This window comes from Eptesicus fuscus, chromosome 13, assembly GCF_027574615.1.
Source record: "Eptesicus fuscus isolate TK198812 chromosome 13, DD_ASM_mEF_20220401, whole genome shotgun sequence".
Lineage (NCBI taxonomy): Eukaryota > Metazoa > Chordata > Mammalia > Chiroptera > Vespertilionidae > Eptesicus > Eptesicus fuscus.
The window spans coordinates 54255843-54274555 of record NC_072485.1 but is presented as its reverse complement, the minus strand read 5'-3'; the positions used below and the strand labels follow the sequence as shown (position 1 = coordinate 54274555).

The following is an 18713-nucleotide window of genomic DNA, read 5'->3' as shown; positions in this document are numbered from 1 at the left end:
CATTTGGTCTCCATAGGACTGGAGCCAGGCCAAGCCCAGTCTGGCGTGTGTAGCTCAGCCTGCACAGTGAAGTGACTTGCAAGTTTGGGTCCCCTAACCAGCTGCCTGTGGCCCAGGACTTGTACTTCTCAGGGATGTGGGTTTATTAAAAGACAGATGGAGTAGATTCCTCCCAACCTGTGGGCACAATGTATGGGATTCCTGCTAATTAATATGTAGTTTCTAATATGCAAAAGGTTTCCGTTCACTTGCACATAGCACTGGGGTTGTCAGGAGCAATAGCCCACGTTGTGGATGAAGACACTGAGACTCACACCAGAGGGCTGGCCTGAAAGCACTCACAGGAAGAGCGAGAGTTGGGGTGTGGGCCCAGCCTGTGACTCCAACTCTGATGGTCTCTCCACTGAAGGAAGGCTCTTTGGGTCTGTGGTTCCTCCTAAGATATGATCCCAGTGAGGTAAGGAGCGCAGGGCTTGGAGCCACAATGCCTTGATATGGGTCACAACCCCATCACTTACCAGGGTACAGCTCTTAGGTGAGCGCCTCTCTTCCAGACATCTTGCTCCCTGATCTTCCCACCTCGGGTTTATCATGGGGCTTTGGAAAGTCTGCAACTCCAGTGTCTGGGAACAGGGCATTGCCAGCAAATGGCGTCTCTGTGAGCCACCTCGAGCTCAGCAAGCCCGCAGCCCCAGCAGGTTCAGGTGGGCTATGGAATGGCAGCCCGACTGTGTTGGAAAGTACTCTCCGTTGTCCTGAAACATGAACCATCAGAGCTGGAAAGGCCCTTGGAGATCAGCAAAGCTGGTGCCTTCAGCTTCTATTGCATAAATGGAGGCCCTGGGAGAAGTGGTGACTCACCCAAGACCACGTGCTGAGCTAGTGTTCCCACACTCCTCCTGGCCAGGCCCACCATGACAGTGTTGGTCCCAGAGCTGGAGTGGAATCTCTCCAGTCTTTAGCTCTAATGTCTGCCTTCCCCCAGCTGGGGCGGCAGGTTCTCTATGAACTTCAAGTGCCTTCAACACGGGCTGCCCCAACTACCCCTCCACACACAGTTCCTTTGGATTGGTGACCCCTGTGGACAGCCCATTCTGCTCCTTAACTTGGCTACCTCTCACGTGACTAAGCTCCTCTGGGGGCAAATGACACATGTTCATCCCTAAAACAAACATTTATTGAGTTCCTTTTATGTTCTAAGTGCCAGGATACAGCAGTTGAACAAAATGAAATTGTTCTCATGGAGCTGTTCATTCTAGTGGGGAGACAGACAAATAAGCATATGATGGGGGGGAGGGGCGGGTTACATGCTAGGAAGGAAAATAAAGCAGTGTGGGGGGAGAGGAGAGTGGGGTTGAGAGATCAGAGAAGGCTCTCTGAGAACTTGACATTGAACTAAGACCCAAATGGAGAGAGAGAGGGAGCCATGTGGATACCTGGGGAGGAGAGTTCCAGGCAGAGGGGACAGCCAGTACAAAGGCTGAAGCCAGAAGCATGACTGGCTAGTTGGAGGTACAGCAAAGAGATCGGTGTGGCTAGAGGGCAGGATCCCGAGTGGATGGAACTGAATTGGGTGCACCACCACAGAGTAGACACTCCGTAGGTGTTGGTTAAGTGACTGGAGACCCCAGAGAGAATTCCTTCTCAGGTTTGTGTCATCAGTGGCTTCTCAGTGAGCTCTTGAACCCTACTCTTCTCATCTGCATGTGGATTCGTCTGGACCCCTCCCCTGCCCCCCGCTGCTGGGTTTCAGGACAGACCTGCTTATTCCTACCTGCACTGTTGCTCTCACTCCCAGCCTCCTCTCCACACGGGTGATTCCCAACAGGCTGGGAGGACAGTGACCAGGCTCCAGGAATGGCAGCAGGCCAGTCACTCCTGGCCCTGGAGTCACGTCTGTGTCCCTCCCCCTCTGCTGGTGCCCCTCAGAGATTTCTGTGTCCACTTAAAAAGATGATATTTAATGGAGACCACTGAAAATTCCATCCGGGTCCCAGACACCAACATACGGGCCAGGCCAGGGGAGACATAGTGCAGCAGCTCACACGGAAACAGTGTAGGAGTGTCGGTGGGCTGTGGGTTCAGCGAGAGTCACTGGACTTGGACTTCAAAGGAGCTAAGTGACCTCAGGCTAAACTGGAAGAGGCAGCCTCTGGGATAAGGTGTGCATCGGGATGGGCTTGGTCAGCTCTGAGGATCACACTTACAGAGGGATGATGACTACCTGGTACCTACTGAGAGGAGGGGCCCTGACTGGCCATGGGGACAGGCCAGCGGGCCATTCAGTGGGAGGATAATGTCACCTGGAGTGAGGATATCTTAGAGGATAGGGTTGCTATCTGCAAACACTTAACGGGAATAAACTCCAAAGGTGCCATGCGGTGCCCTTGCTGCTCCATCCCCAGGCAGAGCTCTGCTGGCAGCCCTAGACTCCACGTCAGGCTTACGTGTCACAGGCCCGCTCTGGATCCTCCACCCAGGAAGTGCTCATTTCTGGCCCTCCCCAGCCTCGGGTTCCTCATCCATAGAGTGTGATCAGTACTCAGGGCTGCTCCTAAATGGGATGGGCCATGCAAAAGTCCTTAGCACCACAGGAGGTCATAGCAGGCCCTCGAAAGGGCTAGTTGCTTTTCTGTCCCTCTCCCAGTACAGCCCAGCAGCCCAGCAAGCCAGCAGTGCGAATGGAGAACGCAGAATTCAGAAAGGGAGTCAGTGGGGAGGATTTCAGTTGTTTATAAAACAGGCCAACATGTTTCCACCTCGTAAGTTCTAAATCCATCATCCTTAGCTCCCTCGATCTAAGAATAGTCACCCAGTGGAGCCTGCGTGCCACCGCAGGCTCTCTCTGCAGGTGACTGAGGAAATGTACCCGCAGCCGCCACAGCACTCCTCCTCCTGGGGGGTGGGAGGGGGGTGGGGGGCGTGAGGGTGCCGAGCACTGGCCTCTGCCTCTCCCAGCTGGGCTGTTTCTGAACCTCTCCCAGACTCAGTTTTCTCTTCCAAACAGTGTTGATCCTAATACCTTCCTCCCTGGGCTGCTCTAACCATCAAAACGGCGGAGCCTGCAGTAACGCAGAGGGAGGTGGAGAGCGGTGGGAAGGTGTGTGGAGGGGGACCTTGGGCACAATACCGCCACCTTGGGCCTCGGTTTCCTCTTATGTAAAGGGATAGAGATTGATGAAGAGGACTGAGCAGCTTTTTGAGATATGGGGTTCTAACATAGGTTCTAGAGCAGTCCCTGCCTTGCAGCCTCAGAATGACAACTGTGAGGGCAAACCGAGAAATTAACGTGTTTTTATTTACCATCTGAACCAAGGCCCCTCCTCTAGTGGGTCTGCGGGAGCCACCTGCGGACTGGGGTGTGTGTTCTCCTACCCGGCTCCTGGGCCTCTACCTTCCTTCTCTCACACATACACACTCACACCCACCCACACACCACACCGATTCCCAGGATCAGAAGGACTTTTGTTTCTCACCCCAGTCTCTGCCCACTGCAGCAATGCCCCTGCCAGCTGGGGACACAGAACCTCCAGGGGCGGGGCAGCGTCCATCCTGACGGTGAGGGGAAATCAGCCTTCCCTTGGCAGCCACACCCTACACCCATGGACAGTCGTTTAGCCCTCTTGAGAGAATAAGGCAGCTTCATTCTCTTGCTAACCACTTAATTCATTTATTCATTCACTCGTTTGTTCATTTGCACAACAGGTATTTATTAAGCACTAATAAATGCCAAGCACTGCTTCAGGTGCTGGGATACAGCAGCAAATGTCCCTGCTCTCAAAGAGCTGTGTTCTGGTCGGGAGAGAGATATAATAAACAAATAGTTTTAAAAATATAAAGAAATAAAGCAGGTGAGGAGATAGAGATGGGGAGGGGTGTGGATTCCTGTGTTATATGATGTTATCAGGAAAGGCCTCTCAGATAGGGTGACATTTGAACAAATTAGCTGAACAACATGAGGGAGTGAACCTGTGGCTATTAAGGGCAAGAGCATTCCAGATAGCAGGAACAGCAAGTGCAAAGGTCCTGAGGTGAGTACTGTTTGAGCAGGAAGTCAGTGTAGCTATGGTTATGTCAACAAGGTGGAACATGATAGGACATGAGGTCAGGGAGGAAGCTGGAGACCGACCAGCTGTTGTTTATCTGAGGAAGGTGATTCGGAGCAGAGCAGTGCCGCGTCTGACTTAGCTTTTACAGGATCGCTCAGGCTCTGTGGAGAATAGACCATGGGGGCAATGGCAGTAGCAGAGAGAGGCCAGTTAGGAAGCCCTCTGCAGGAGGTGACTCGGCTGGTGAGAAGCAGCCAGATTTTGCTGTGATTTGGGTCTCATCAATGGTAGGGAGACAGGGAATTAATTGTCCAGGGAATGGCCTAGACCAGTGGTCGGCAAACCGCTGCTCGCGAGCCACATGCGGCTCTTTGGCCCCTTGAGTGTGGCTCGGTGTTAGAACCACTTCTTCAAAATAGACTCGCCCAGGCCGAAAACCGACTTCTGCGCATGGGCCATGAAGTTTCAATCGCACTGTATGTGCGCGCCCGCACGTGGTATTTTGTGGAAGAGCCACACTCAAGGGGCCAAAGAACCGCATGTGGCTCTCGAGCCGCGGTTTGCCGGCCACTGGCCTAGACTATGATGTGTCAGCCCAACTGCCCTCGCCCAGGCCAGCTGCGTTGGCCTACAACACAAAGTGGCTGGCTGTTGTCCAGGCGAGAGAGGGAGGGCCTGGACCTCTCTCTCCTGAGGTTCCACCCAGACCAGAGCCCCTCAGAGGCCTGGATTCTGGGCTTCTTGCTCACAGCAGGACCCTAGGGACCGTCCTACCAATTACTGCCAAAAGGGTGGCATCCCCTTGAGCTTAGGTGGCTGCACACTCAGAAGTTTTCCCCAAAGTGGCCGGGCTCTGAGGTCAGCTGTGTCCACAGTGACATATACCAGCTTCCTGAGTCCAGAGCCTTCCTCTCCGTGAGGTGCTCCAACTTCACCCCTCCTCTCTCTCCACAGAAGAGCTCTAGGTCTTTGTGAGGTCTTTGACAGGAGACAAGGTGAACCATTAGCTGCCTGACTTTCCCACCCCCAACCTCCCTCCTCCCCTCCCTCCCTCCTCTCCCACCCCACCAGGTGCAGGCGGCCTTCTTCGGCTTCCTCAGCCTTGGCCGCCGTGCTCACAGGCTCGGCGAGGTTCTGCCGCTCCCCAGAGCGCTTCTCTCACCAGGAGGGCTCTGCCCTCCATTGCTGAGCTTGTCCCCACACAGGTGGGCCCTGACTCTGTACCTTTTCCCCATTGCCCGGAGGCAGAGTTTTTGCTAGAGAGGACCGTATGCTAACAGAAGAGGCCTGGAGTCAGGCTGCCTGGGTTTGAGACCAGCTCTGCTTCTTTTTAAAAATATATATATTTTACTGATTTTTTACAGAGAGGAAGGGAGAGGGATAGAGAGTTAGAAACATCGATGAGAGAGAAACATCAATCAGCTGCCTCCTGCACATCCCCTGCTGGAGATGTGCCCGCAACCAAGGTACATGCCCTTGACCGGAATTGAACCTGGGACCCTTCAGTCCACAGGCCGACGCTCTATCCACTGAGCCAAACCGGCTAGGGTCAAGCTCTGCTTCTTGTTGGCCATGTTACCTTGCACAGTTCTCGCCACCTCTCTGGGAAAATGGGGGTAATGTTAGATTGTACCTCATAGGCTTGTCTTGGGGATTCAGTGAATAAACACTTAAAAGTGCTTATCGCTGGGCCTGGCACACACTAAGCACTAGTATTTGTTGGTTGTATTACCACCTTCACATGGTTTGGAGCTAGTGGAGGAACCTGAAACTTGGGAGTCCTGGATTCTAGTCCTGGCTAGACTGGCCATGGGACCACGGACAGTTGTTTCCCCTCTCTGAGCCTAGGTACCTGCTCAGTAAAGTGGAGATAACAACACCTCATAGAGTTGTTGTGGGAATCCAGGTTACATTTGTATGAACCTGAGAAGCACCCTTCCTAGGCTGAAGCCCTCATCCTCACAGCGTGAGCTGGCAGCTAGAGCTCCAGCTATCACATCTACAGTCGCAGTGACAAGAGGAAGGAAGGGACCGAGGAGAAGGGACAGAGGGGACATGCCATCTGCCTTTGAAGGCAGGTTACCATAAGCTGTTGCAGAACCTTCCAGCTTGCATTAGCCATTACAGAACCAACCAGCTGCAAGAGCGGTTGGGAAGTGTTCATTCTGTGGTTCAGGGACCATCAGGAAGCTCTACCACATACGCGCAGGTGTTTGCCCTCCTTGGCAAGGCCCTTCCCTGTCGTTGGGCTGTAGTCCCAGCACCATAAGGCCCTGTGAGGACCCAGGTTGCCAAGAAGCTCGGGCAGGTGCCACAAGGCCTGAACAGATTTGGGTATTGTATCTATCCTGTGCCAGGGACCCTGCCAGTCCCGAGGTTCCGCTGCCTGCAGCGCTCTGAGGCTGACGCAAGTGTGGTGGGCCATGAGCTCCGTCACTTGTCACATCCTGGTCAGGCCAAAGCTGTTGAGCCCAGGAGCCCCAGGAGCAGGGGGCCTGAACTCTAAGAGGCTAGGAAATCCCTCTGTAATTACCGGCTCTCCACCCAAGGCTCAGGGGCCGGTAACGCAGATCTGGGTCAATCAGGTGGGATGTCAGTGTCCTCGTGGACCTGGCACGTGCTGGGCACAGAGCAGAGGGCCCTCTGTGAGAGCAGGAATCTGCTTCTTCAGCCTTGGCCGCAGCTGTTTCGAAAACTGGGTGCATCTGGGAAATCTACCGCGGGACATTCTCCTTCCACCCCTTCTACATAAGAACAGCCCACATGGTAGCATCGTGCTGAGTCCAGAGGCCCTTCCTGTCTTCACTGCGCCCCTGAAAAGGTGACCCTAAGAGGGGTGGGGGCAGGAGCCTCTGCTAAAATGCCGGAGGAGCTCAGTCTTTAAAGGTGTCCTGCTGTGAGTCCCAGTCTCTCACTTTCCAAGGTTTGTTTAAGGTGTTCACGACCTTCATGCCTTCCGCTCTGGCGGTGCCCCTCCCTCTCCTCTCTGCCTTGTTCCTCTCTCCCCGTGGCCTGCCTCCTATGTGGGCATGAGCTGTCACTATGTGTCAGGCGCTGTGCTGGGCATTTTATTTATATATATAACCAGCTCTCATGCAGTCCTCCTGGCAACCCTCTGAGGCCAGTGGGGACCTCAGTACCAGTATGACACAGCTGTGTGTGGATGTAAGATCCAGGACAGCAAGCACAGCCCGAGGTAAATATATCACATATAGACCAGGGGCCAGCAGAGTAGGAGCCACTGGCCAAATCTGTCCCGTGGCCTGTTTCATATGGCCTTGTGAGCTTAGAATCATTTTTAAAGGGTTATAATAATGAAGAAGAACATGCGACAGGAACCAAATGAGGCCCTCAGACCTGAAATATTTGTTGTCTGCCTTTATAGACTATTTTGGAAGCCCTGATATAAAACACACAAAGTTCAGTACAGATTCTGTGGCCGTAACTGCCTCAGAGGTCCTAGGCCTCCGTTTCCTCATCTATGTAATGAGAACAATCTATAAAACACGGCTGCCTCATAGGGCTGTTGGAATTAAAGGAGACAGAGACTATAAAGTACCTAACCTCAAGTGAGCTTCTTCGGAAGTATTGGGGGCAGATATTTCTGGGGTTCTGCCAGGCCTCTAGACCCAGTGGGCATGAAAGCCCTGGCCCAAGGCCTCGGCTACCCCGGCCCGGAGCGCGGCTTCCTCAGAGCGTGTTTCCTTTGGCAGGAGGAGAGGGACCTGCCAGCTGCCCATTGTGCCCAGTCCTGCTGGTAGGTCAGCTCTGCCTTCCTCCTACTCCCATTCCCGCTGACTGTCAGCTGGTGCCACTCACCAGGGCTGGGCACCAGGCCCACACCAGGTGCCAGGCTTGGTCTGAAGGTACCAAGCCTCTTGCACTCTCCCACCTCAGCTCAGCCTGGCTGATATCCCGCTTCACCGCAGGAGCTGCTGCCTGGGGTGCATCCTCTCTGCGTGCACGTCTCACTTGGGGGCCCAACAGGCAGGCATCTGTGTTCCCCAAACCCAAGCTTTTGGTCAAGTATTGCCTTCCCATTGGGGAAAGGGTAGGGGGAAGGGGAACCCTGGGCCAGTCCGCCTCCCTCTATTGAAAGAGTGGTCTATAAAACAGGGTTTTAGTGGATAATGAGTGAGATGTAAAGAGTACAAAATTGAGCCTGGCCAGTGTGCCCAGTGGTTGAGCATCAGCCTATGAACCAGGAGGTCATGGTTCGATTGCTGGTCAGAGCACATGCCTGGGTTACAGGCTTGATCCCCAGTGTGGGGCGTGTAGGAGGCAGCCAATTGATGATTCTCTGGTTCTCTCTTATCATTGATGTTTCTTTCTCTCTCTCCCTTTCCCTTCCTCTCTATGAAATCAATTTTTTTTAAAAAAGAGTACAAAATTGAAATCATTGAAACATCAAAAAAGTTATTTTCTGATCTAGATACGGACAGGCTTTCAATTCTTACAAACAATGGAAGAAATTACAAAAGATCAATAAATTTTAATACTTAGAACCATAAAACTTATGTTTTATATCAAGACCCAAAACAAAATTTTAAGTCAAACTGAAAAAAATATTTATGCCAGATATGACTGAGAAAAAATTAATATTCTTTAAAAATATTTAAAACAACAAGACTCTTAATGACAGCAACAGTAGCAAATATTTATATGATACCATGTGCCAGGGACCATTCTGTTTTACACATACTTACTCATTTAATCCTCGTGAACAACTTTATGATAAAGATGCTATCATTATCCCCATTTAACAGATAAGGTAACTGAGGCACAGAGAAGCTAAATAACTTGCCCAGGGATGCTCAGCTAATAAATAGAGGAGTTGGGATTTGAACCCAGGCCATCTGACTCTGAGGTCTGAGCACTTAAACTTTTCTATACTAAACGGGAAAAAGATGCCAGGCAGACAATACACAAAAGAGGAAATACAAATACCTGAGAAAACATAAGAATTTTCAATTTCAATGGTAATAAAATATACAAGTTAAAAGAATGAGATACTATTGTTACTTTCAAATTAGGAAAGATTCTTAAACACTGGGATAACTCATCAGTACTGGCAGTGCTAGAGTGAAACAGATTCCTCCAGGTTGCTCCAGGTATAGCAAGTGGCCTTTCTGAAAAGTCTTCTAGTGGTACTCAGAAGAGTTCTCAGGAATCCTGAAAATGCCCATGCCCTTTGGCCAGGAATTCCCATTGTAAGAGTCTAATTTGAGAAAATAATTAGAGAGATAGACAAAGATTCATGCATAAGAATGTTATACAGAATAATGAAAACTTAGAAACAACCTACTTATCTGACAATAGAATACAGGTTAAGGAAATTGTTTAGCCTCCATAATGGACAATTAGGCAGTCATTTTAAATAAATCAGTGCAACAAAAGACACCATAAACAAAGTGAAGAGACACACCACACACTTCTGCAATACATTTAACAACAAATAATTATACAAATAAAAGATACACAAAGAAAACTTACAAATCAGTAAGAAAAAGGCAAACAACTAAAGGGCAAAACAGGCAAAGAATGGATACAGGCAATTCATAGACAAGGCAACTTAGGGCTAATGAACATAAAGTGATGTGCATCTCACTGGTAGTCAGGGAAATGCACATGAATTAAATATACTTACCAGAATAGCGAGAGTCTAAAGGCAAAGACAGAGGGAAACATTCATATCCATTGCTGATGGGACTGTACAAAACTGCAGCCTCTGTGGAGAGCTAGTTAGATTTGATGTGATCCCACCACACTCACTTCTAGGGATCAGCCCCACACAAACACCCATTTGTATAAGAAGACATGTTCAGGGATGTTCATTGCAGTGCTGTTTATAATAGTAACAATATTAGTATTGTTGTACTATAATATCCTATATAATAAAAGCCCAGCGACCCAATGGTGGAATGAGCAGAACGACTGGTCGACCAGTCGCTATGACACGCACTGGCCACCAGGGGGCAGATGCTCAATGCACAAGCTGCCCCCTGGTGGTCAGTGTGCTACCACAGTGGGAGCGCCGCTCAGCTGACCGGGATGAGTGGCTGCTCCTGCTGCGAACCCCGGGCCGACGGGCAGGAACCCAGGCTGCGATTGTTGCCTCCTCGCCCCAGGCTCCTCCTCCTTGCTCCCTGCAGACGTCCTCCTCGAGAGGCCTGGAGGCTGCGCAGTGCCACTGCGAGGCTCGCAGAGCTGACCATGGAGGCTGGGACTGAGGCCTACTCCGCTGCCTCTCAATGCTATTGTCCCTGGGCTCGGCCCGACTGGGTCCCCTGGAGAGGCGAGTGCTCCGACTCCACAGAAGATGCTGGACCAGGGAGCAGCGGCTCAGAGGGCGGGTCCACAGCCGCTTGGCTGACCTGGATGAGCAGCGCTCCCACAGCGGCCGATCCCTGCAGGTCACACCCCCCACCAGTGCACGAATCCCATGCACCGGGCCTCTAGTATATTATATTGTCTGATAAAATAGCAACAATTATTATCATTAAATAATTGAAAATGGATAAGGAAAGGGAAATCAATAAGCAAAATGTGATTTATACATAATTGGATACTACACAAGTTAAAATAAATGAACCAGATCCATAACTATCAGCTCAGATAAATTTCAAAAACAATGCTGTGTAGAGTAAGTTGTAAAAATGATACGTATTTGCATGATCCTATAAACAAACTAAAAATATTACATAGTATTTAAGAATATATATGTAGAAAAACATCAAAGAAGCATGCAAATATTGTATACCAGCTTGATTTTTCTTTTTTAAAGGACGGGTTGAAGCACATATGGCAAAATGTTAACTAATGTTTTAAAGCTGATGGGGATATTGTGTTTTTCTGTTAATTATTTTTTGTACCTTTTTGCATATTGAGCTATTTTAAAATTTCAAACAAATTGTTTTTAATTTACTTTTTGAATAATTTGAATTCCATGGAAAAATGTTAAGGGGTAAAAACAGGACAAAATATATACAAATACTTACAAATTTCATATATGAACGTTTGAAAGAGATGTCTTAAAATATTTGTAGTAGCGGGCAAAATTCTAGAAGTCTGCTTTTCTTTACACTCATCCATATTTTCCATTTTTCCATGAAAATGTATTACTTTTATATCCAGAAAAAATGTTAAACAGCTACAGAAAAATGTGAGTTTAGGCCCTAGGAACGTGTCCAAACCCTAGGAAGTGGTGCTGTGGTGGGTGGGAGCTGACGGGCTGTTGGAGAGACCTGTGCTTGCGTGCCGGCTCTGATGCTTTCTTGCAGTGTGGCTCCTCGTTCATTCAATCTCTTATCTAGTCAACAAACCCTTACTGGGTACCAACTGTGTACCAGGCACTGTGCTAGAGACAGCAGTGAGCCGACGATCTAGTGGGAGGGCACAGTGAACACATCACCACTCTACGCACGGCATCTCTCCCCGTACTGGGCTGGCAGAGTACAAGGGCAGTAACGGGAATCGCAGTCGGATTGGGCAGCCGGGGAATCTGGCCTCTGAGCAACACTTCAACTGGAATCCAAAGGATGAGGAGGAGGTCAGGAGCCCAGTAAAGCTAGGACTTAGAAAGGAAGGCCCCACAGGGCATATTAAAGGAACTGTAAGAAGGTGGGGTTCTGGTATGTGGAGGGTAGGGGTGGAGCTGTACAAGGGGAGGCCAGCAAGATAGTCCAGGCCAAGGAAAGGTCTTTAAGGTGGGAAGTCATGGGAGGGTGTGAGCAGTCGTCACAGGATTAGGTTCGCAGGCCCAGAGGTCCCCTGGATGGCCTTTGAAGACCCGAGTGGATGCTGAGCAGCCCCATTAGAGAGAATGGCATTGGGTTTGCAGGTGGCAGTGGAGAGGGAGAGACGTGGAGGATTTGAGATATGTTTGGAGACAGCATTTTCGGGTCTTAGGTCATTTGTTGGGGAGTGACTCTGAGGGCAGGGCCAAAGGGGAAAGCCAGGTTTGGAGCACATGTGGGTTGGTGCGAGTGGGATCAGGGACAGTGAGCACGCCACCGGGGTCACTGAGCGTTGGTTTCTTCACGTGTAAACTGGGGTTATGATGATGCCTGTGCCCCAGGGGCGTGCTCCAGCCCCTTGTTCAAAACCCAAACAGCTTCTCCAGCATCTCCTCTCCTCTCCCTCACAGGCGGGGCGTGCTACTCCTGGGGCTGGAACGAGCACGGCATGTGCGGGGACGGCAGCGAAGCCGACGTCCAGGCCCCGAAGCCGGTGCAGGCTCTGCGGTCGTCACCAGGAATCCTTGTGGGCTGTGGGGCTGGCCACTCCCTGGCCCTCTGCCAGCTGCCAGCCCTTCCTTCCCCAGATGCCAGCGAGGACGCCAAATCTCAGGAAGCCACGGACAAAGAAACTGGAAGGAAAGACAACCAGGACCGTCTACCCAAAGCCAACCTGACAGGTGCAGAGATGGGGGGCTTGTGACAGAGACCCTTTAATAAAGCGTCTGTCCCCACTCCAAGTCTCCTGGGGAATTGCTCTCAGGTTGTGGGTTTGGCCAGGAGGGCTCAGGAGGCACTATGGCTGGGCTGACCACGGCCGGAATGATGGGAGGCTGCCTGCCCGGTGTCTGGGCTCAGGGACACACATCCTCTCCACCCAGCAGAGGAGAATGAGGGTTAGTTAGGTCCTTGCCACTGGACGTGGGAAGCCTCAGGAAAGCTCCAGGTCCTCCCTACCTTGTAGGGACAGAAACCAGGCCCATCCCCTATGGTGGTTCCGGTCCAGCAGCCTTTGATTCAGCGAGACCGAGGGTTCCTAGTCATGCTTAGAGCAGCCTCTCCTGGGTTTCATCCTCAGGGCCTAGAGCGTGTAGCTTTTGGTTCAAGGATATCCAGGCACCTTGATCAGGTGGGTGGATACCTGGGCAGGAAGAGGTTCTTGTCTTGATGACTAGGACCAAGGGAGGAAGGCTCTGGAGTGGGGGAAGGAAGTGGAGATGAGTAAGTGGAGGAGGAGACAAGACTTCTGGGACGACCTGGGGCAGACAGAATCTAGAATCTAGAACTCACCATTCTGAAGCTCTCAGAAGACGGGTGACTTCATCTGAGCCAGGCGGGGCTCTGGAGCTAGTCTGTGTGCTACTGTTGCCAAGCTCTGTAGTTTCAGGTGGGGGCCAGGCCACAGCATGGAAGGGGGTCTGCAGGGACAGCAACATCAAGACCCTGCCCCCACCTGCCCCCAGGCCCGAACCTCTGCAGGAAGAGGCCCTCAAGTGAAATGGGGATGGGCCAGACCTGGGCCACGGGCTTGCTGGTGGCAACTATGACTCTGGGGACAGAGTTCCTCTCTCTTTGCTGTCACTGGCAGCCTTTGGCCAGAGGGTTTCAGAAAGCAGCTTTCCCTGGGGGACTTAGTGGCAGCGGCCCCAGCTAGCCAGCCGGGCCTGTGCGCATCCCACGCTGCCTTCCCTTCGTGACTCAGGAGAGGGTTGGGCCCGTGAGCGCTAGGCCCCGATGGCGTTAGGAAGTTACAGCATCCCAGGACATCAAAGCAGGAGGATCTGAATGATCGAGCCTCATGGCCTCACACGGATTCTTTAGAGCTCTAGGAGCCTCCTGAGAACTCAGTGGCCACCTGGTGGGCTATTGCTAAAGGAAGGCCAAGTGGACAGAGGTCCGGGTCCCCACCCTCCACCTGATTCACAGCAGCTTTATTTTAATCTATATTATATATTAAGTAGACTTCATGTAAGATTTCACTTGACAAGGAGTCCTTGAGAAAGTCCTTGAGAAAAGTTGAAAACCACTGATGTTATCCAATATTTTCATTGTTCATGTGGAGAAACAAAGGCTTAAAAAGGGGAAGTTATCATCTCAAGACCATAGACCTTACTCCTGGCCCTGGGTCCTGATTGGGAGGTGACCCATTCAGGGCCTAGACAAGGGGAGGCAGATAGAGGTAGCCCTAGGACAAGAGTGGGTCAGCTCAGGAGAGCGGGGATGAGGACAATCCTGCGGCCCCCCAGGCCTGAACCTACAGGCTACCCACACCATTGGCTGGCCTTGAGCACCAATGCACGGAGCCCTGCTCCCAGTACTGTACCTGGAAACATTGCTGCCCGGGCCAGCAAAGTCCTTGTCCCCCATCTCCTGGAGCCAGTGAGGCCAGTGGGGCCCCAAGCGCTTCTGGAATGGGAGGAAGGACATCGCTGTGCACTCTAAGCTGGTCTTTCCCAGGTGACCAAGCCCTCAGAGGTGACATGATTGGTGGTCCATACTGGAGCCAGCACACCATTCCTGGCCAACCCCCACAGGCTGCGTTGTCTGCATCTGACACACAGGCCAGGGGGCCGTCCCACATGGGATGGTGCTTAGGTCCATACCTCCGAGACAGGGTTTCCACGAACCGCCACAGCCTCTCATAGCGTGGCAGTGTGAGTTCCCCCTACCTCTTTCAGCACCTGCTGGAAGAAACCCAGTCCCATGTCCTCTGAGGCTGAGCCTAATGCCTCCTCTGAGGCCTGTGGGCACAAGAAAGTGCTTCGGGGCACCTTCCCAGCCTGAAACAGGGTCAGGTGATGCAGCGGCCTGAGCCTCAGCCCCTCGCTCAGAGCCCGAGTCAGACCCTCTTTGAAGCACGCAGGGCAGTTAGTCCACATGGAAGGATGAATGGCACCACAGACTGTCCCATCACCGCCAGTTCCGATATCTCCCCCCTCCTGATAGCAGCAGACAGGCCTTCTTTAAGGTGGTCCATGGGCTGGATCTGGTGGGTGACTGAGCACTCCGGGGGTGGAGGGTGTGAGGGGCTGTTGACAGTGTCTCCCAGATTATTTTCTGAACCCTCTGATCCCTGTTGTTCTTTCTCAGACCTGTAGATGTTCAAGCCCATCCTTCCTAAGAGAGCCCGAGCTCTTCAAGGGCCAGGACCAGGTGTAGATGGATTCTGGAATCCTTTCTCCGAGGACGGGTCCTGCTACAGAGGAAGTGCCCATCAAATGTCAGTGATGAACTTGTCCCTACGCCTTTAGGGTCACCATGGAGTGGGCAGGTTAAGACAGTGGGAGCTATGACCCCCTCATCCCCACCCATCCATCTTCTGTTCTTATTTCTTACAAATGTTTGATGACTGTGCTGTGGATGACATAACCATTTCACAGGCCATGTCAATATCATCCACCTGGTTAGCTAATGAACCACAGGAGTCAATGTGAGAAAATACCCATTCATTGTTAGAAATTATATTTTTCCCCTGATAGACTGAGTAAATTAGTCCTCACACTCCTCCATGTGAGAGGAGGAAAGGAAAATGAAGAGGCGGGACCCCGTTGTGTGCTCACAGGTCTTGGGTCTTGCCTCGGAATGATGGTTAGTGGGGTGTTCACCTCCTAACCTGCCACACACACTCCCCCTCCTGAGGGCAGGTACCCCATCTTGACACACCCACCACCTTTGGTCCCAGTGGGCCATCAGGACAAAAGTGCTTGAGTCTGTGCTTGGGAACGGTGAATCCAGGCCTGGAGCTCAGAATAAAGCCCTCTCCCAGGCCCCGCACACCTACTGCTTCTGAGTGAGGTCACTTAGTGATCAATGGAAATCGGGATTTAGCCCGTGATTGGGAAGTGCTGGTGAGGGCTGGAGGGAGGGAGTTCCAGATCCTATAATGCATAGGAGTACCGGCTGCAAGTTCAGAGTGTCAGAGTGACTGGAGCATGAGGCGAGTGGGAGCTGGGAGAGGAGGCCTTGGTAGCCAATTTAAGGTAGCCAACTGCATTCTTAGGGCAACAGGGTGTCTAAGCAGGGGAGTGAGGTGGTCAGATGTGTGTGGGAAGCTCGGAGCTTGTGAAGTGGCCTCTCGGTCACACCCATGGCACTTCCTGAAGGAGGGCGGGAGGCCAGGTCCCGAGGGTCCTGGGATTTGGGACTAGCAACTCTAGCGTTCCTATCAATTCCCAAGCTCTGGAGTCCGACCACATGTGGCTTCATCATTCATTGGCTGTGTGGCTCTGGGCCAGTTACTCTGTGCCTTGTTCTCTTGCCTCTACAATGGGCATGTTGAATTACTGTGGGCTCTCATCGGACAAGTTTCTCAGATGCCCCACACATAGCAGATGCTCAGTGTATGTTGATCTCCTTTCCCCATTAGCTACCTTGTCCCTGAAAACCCACATTCCAAGTGGCTTTGTGTTGAGTCCACCTGAGTCCACCAGAGGCACTTCCTCCAAGGGGAGCCCAGCTAGAGGGCCTGTGACCAGACCTGCAGCAGCCGAGGCTGCTTGGCTTCTCCGCCCTGATGCTTATGAATGGCTGTTCCACACACAGGGTAGACCTGCCAGTCCTTTGGCTGCAGGAGCCCTGGGCAGAGGCCTTACTGTCCTCACCACCCCACCGACCCCCAGCCCTTGGTTCCCAGGCCTCACAGGGCACCAGGGAGTTGAAGCAAATGCTTAGAGGGAATGAAAAACTTAGATAAAAACTGGGCCCCACCTCATGTGATTGTTGGCTCAGGTTCAGGCTGGGAGATGTCTAGGGAACTGAAATCAAGGGGAGACTGACACCCACTTGTTTGTGACCCTGGGCAGATCACTCCCCATGGTAGTCAGAGGTTGACTACCATGACTGCTAGGAACTTTTCCACCTGAGCGTTCCTGAGTTCCCTAATTGCTGGGAAAAGAATTGAAACCCTATCCCCCCACTCTATCCTCAGCCAAAACCAAGTGAACAACCCAAGCAAATCAAGATCCCTAAGAGAGGGCTCCGCTCTCTTCCAAGACACCTCCAGGCTGAGGGAGGGGTATGCATAGGATGCTCCACCAGACTGGGCCAGCAGGGTAAGGCACCCAGACTGAGGCAATAAAAACCCAGATCCGTGCTTCATCTCGAAAGTCAGCGTTTTATTATGGAGGGCCAGGGCCCGGGGAGGGAGGGTGTTGAGCTAAAGCAGCATTGCTCTCTTTCCAGGAAATGTTGCGAGCTGCAGCCAGAGCTCGAGACGTTGCATTTCTTTTTTTCAACTCAAGCATGTGTTTTTCAAAAATATCATTCTTCCCCACCCCCCACCCCCCCGCCACTAATTTTAGAATCAGACCAAAGCCAAGTTACTGTCCTCTGTGTCTTTTGGGAAAATACTATATTTATTCGAGATGCAGACGTGTGTCTCTGCAAACCTCCCATTGCTTCAGGAAAACAAATCTGCTTTAGACTATACAGAAACCATGATACAAAATTTATTTCATGCTAGAATCGCTTTGCATAACATTGGGCATGCAGTTTTTACTCTGAAGTACTAAAGTGCATACAATGCCAGGTTGTGCCTTAGTTAAGGAGGAGGGCCGCCCCTCCCGTGGTCCTGATCTTTCGGTGCTCTAAAGAGACACGTGGGAAATCCATACGATGTTGGTTATTTACTATGAACGATTTGTTATGAAAGTTGGTCACGCTGGATCTACACACCGGAAGAGATGATAGAATCGACCTAGACTAGCCGCTGCCAGGGGTCTCGGGCGACGTCCGCGGGGTCACAAGCATGCCAGACAGGGAAGAAGGCGGCAGTGCGAGTTTCCACACTTCTATTTGGAGCAAAGTTCTCAGTTTCCACGTGAGAGATGATTATGAAGGTGAGGTCAATATGACCGATGGATGACTGACCGACTGCCCTTTCGGGAACCCTTTCTCTCGATCTCATGTACAAAAAAGGGAAGCAATGTGTTCCCGTCCTCCCCTCCCTCCTCCCCAGAAATGTACAGGTTTCTACCGAACGCCCTTACAGTCTGGCTCCAACGAGTGTAAAAGTAAAGAGCTTTGAAAGAAAATAGAGGACTTCTGTGTTTTTCTTTTCTTCGTTGTTGTTGTTTAGGGTCATCACACAGTTGCAGGGGGTGGGTGGGTTTGGCTTGCTGGGTTTTCTATTTTACTTCATGCAAGTCATGCTAAGGAACCCCTCCACCCCCCCCTCCCCCAATAAAATAAAATTTTCAAAAAATGAAAAGAAGGAAAAGAAATTCTCTACGGTCAGTTACCATTTGGCCGTAGAAAAAGCTACGTCCGTCCTAGTACAATGCCTGGGCCACTCGGACTCGTCCGGCAAACCTGCATGGCGTGCATTTACTCTGTCCGAGGGTGAGGAGGGGCTGCAGGTCCACCCAGATGCTTAATAGCCACCAGTGTCCTGGGCCAAGCCGCCTGGTCAAGTCACTCTCACAGCCTCTGTCGGCATATACTTAGCAATGACAGGGCTTTCTTTGCAAAGATCTGTATGTAAAGAATACAATTAACACTTGAGCGTCTCTTCTTGGCTCTCCCATCCCGCTTGGTACTTAGTTTTTAAGGAGGAGGAGGAAAGACAGAACAGCCGCATGCAGAGGCAGGCAGGTTCTTCTCCAGCTGGCTTGGTTTTCCCATGCAGTGAGCCAGCCCAGCACGCCTCTTCCTCTCCCTCCTGGGGACCGGGGAGAGTCCCTAACTCCTCTCTTACTCTGCACATGGCTTATGGCCTGGAATCATCCTGAGAAATCAAGTCCTTGGCCGCTGTCCTGACTCCACGAGAGCAGGGCTGGGTGGGTGTGGGTGGGGGCACTCCACCCTTGGCGCCTCCCAAAGACTCTGGCACCCAGGCCTCTGTGGGATTGGGGTGGGTACAGGGAGAGAGGGCTCCCTCTGCCCCACCCTCCCCGGGCTGCTGGAAGCGCAGCAAAGGGACTCTCCTTTC

The 18713-nt window shown here is 51.6% G+C and overlaps 2 protein-coding genes and 1 long non-coding RNA gene across 3 annotated transcripts in view; 2 read left to right on the top strand and 1 right to left on the bottom strand.

Moving 5' to 3' along the window:
• The window catches only part of SERGEF (secretion regulating guanine nucleotide exchange factor), a 190662-nt gene extending 178150 nt beyond the window's left edge, over positions 1-12512 (top strand). Inside the window, 2 exon segments of the mRNA XM_008149053.3 lie at positions 12196-12408; positions 12411-12512. Of these exon segments, the coding sequence (XP_008147275.2) occupies positions 12196-12408; positions 12411-12502 (305 nt within the window). The 3' untranslated portion in view covers positions 12503-12512.
• A 1107-nt stretch (positions 12513-13619) lies between these two features.
• On the top strand, positions 13620-17811 carry LOC129151101 (uncharacterized). Its single transcript, XR_008557901.1, has 3 exons — positions 13620-13679; positions 14876-15005; positions 16713-17811. It is a non-coding gene; the product is annotated as an uncharacterized LOC129151101 (long non-coding RNA).
• A 380-nt stretch (positions 17812-18191) lies between these two features.
• KCNC1 (potassium voltage-gated channel subfamily C member 1) overlaps positions 18192-18713 on the bottom strand; it is a 39657-nt gene continuing 39135 nt past the window's right edge. Inside the window, exon 4 of the mRNA XM_008149005.3 lies at positions 18192-18256. Coding sequence (XP_008147227.1) covers positions 18192-18256 — 65 coding nt within the window. The remainder of the gene's footprint in view (positions 18257-18713) is intronic.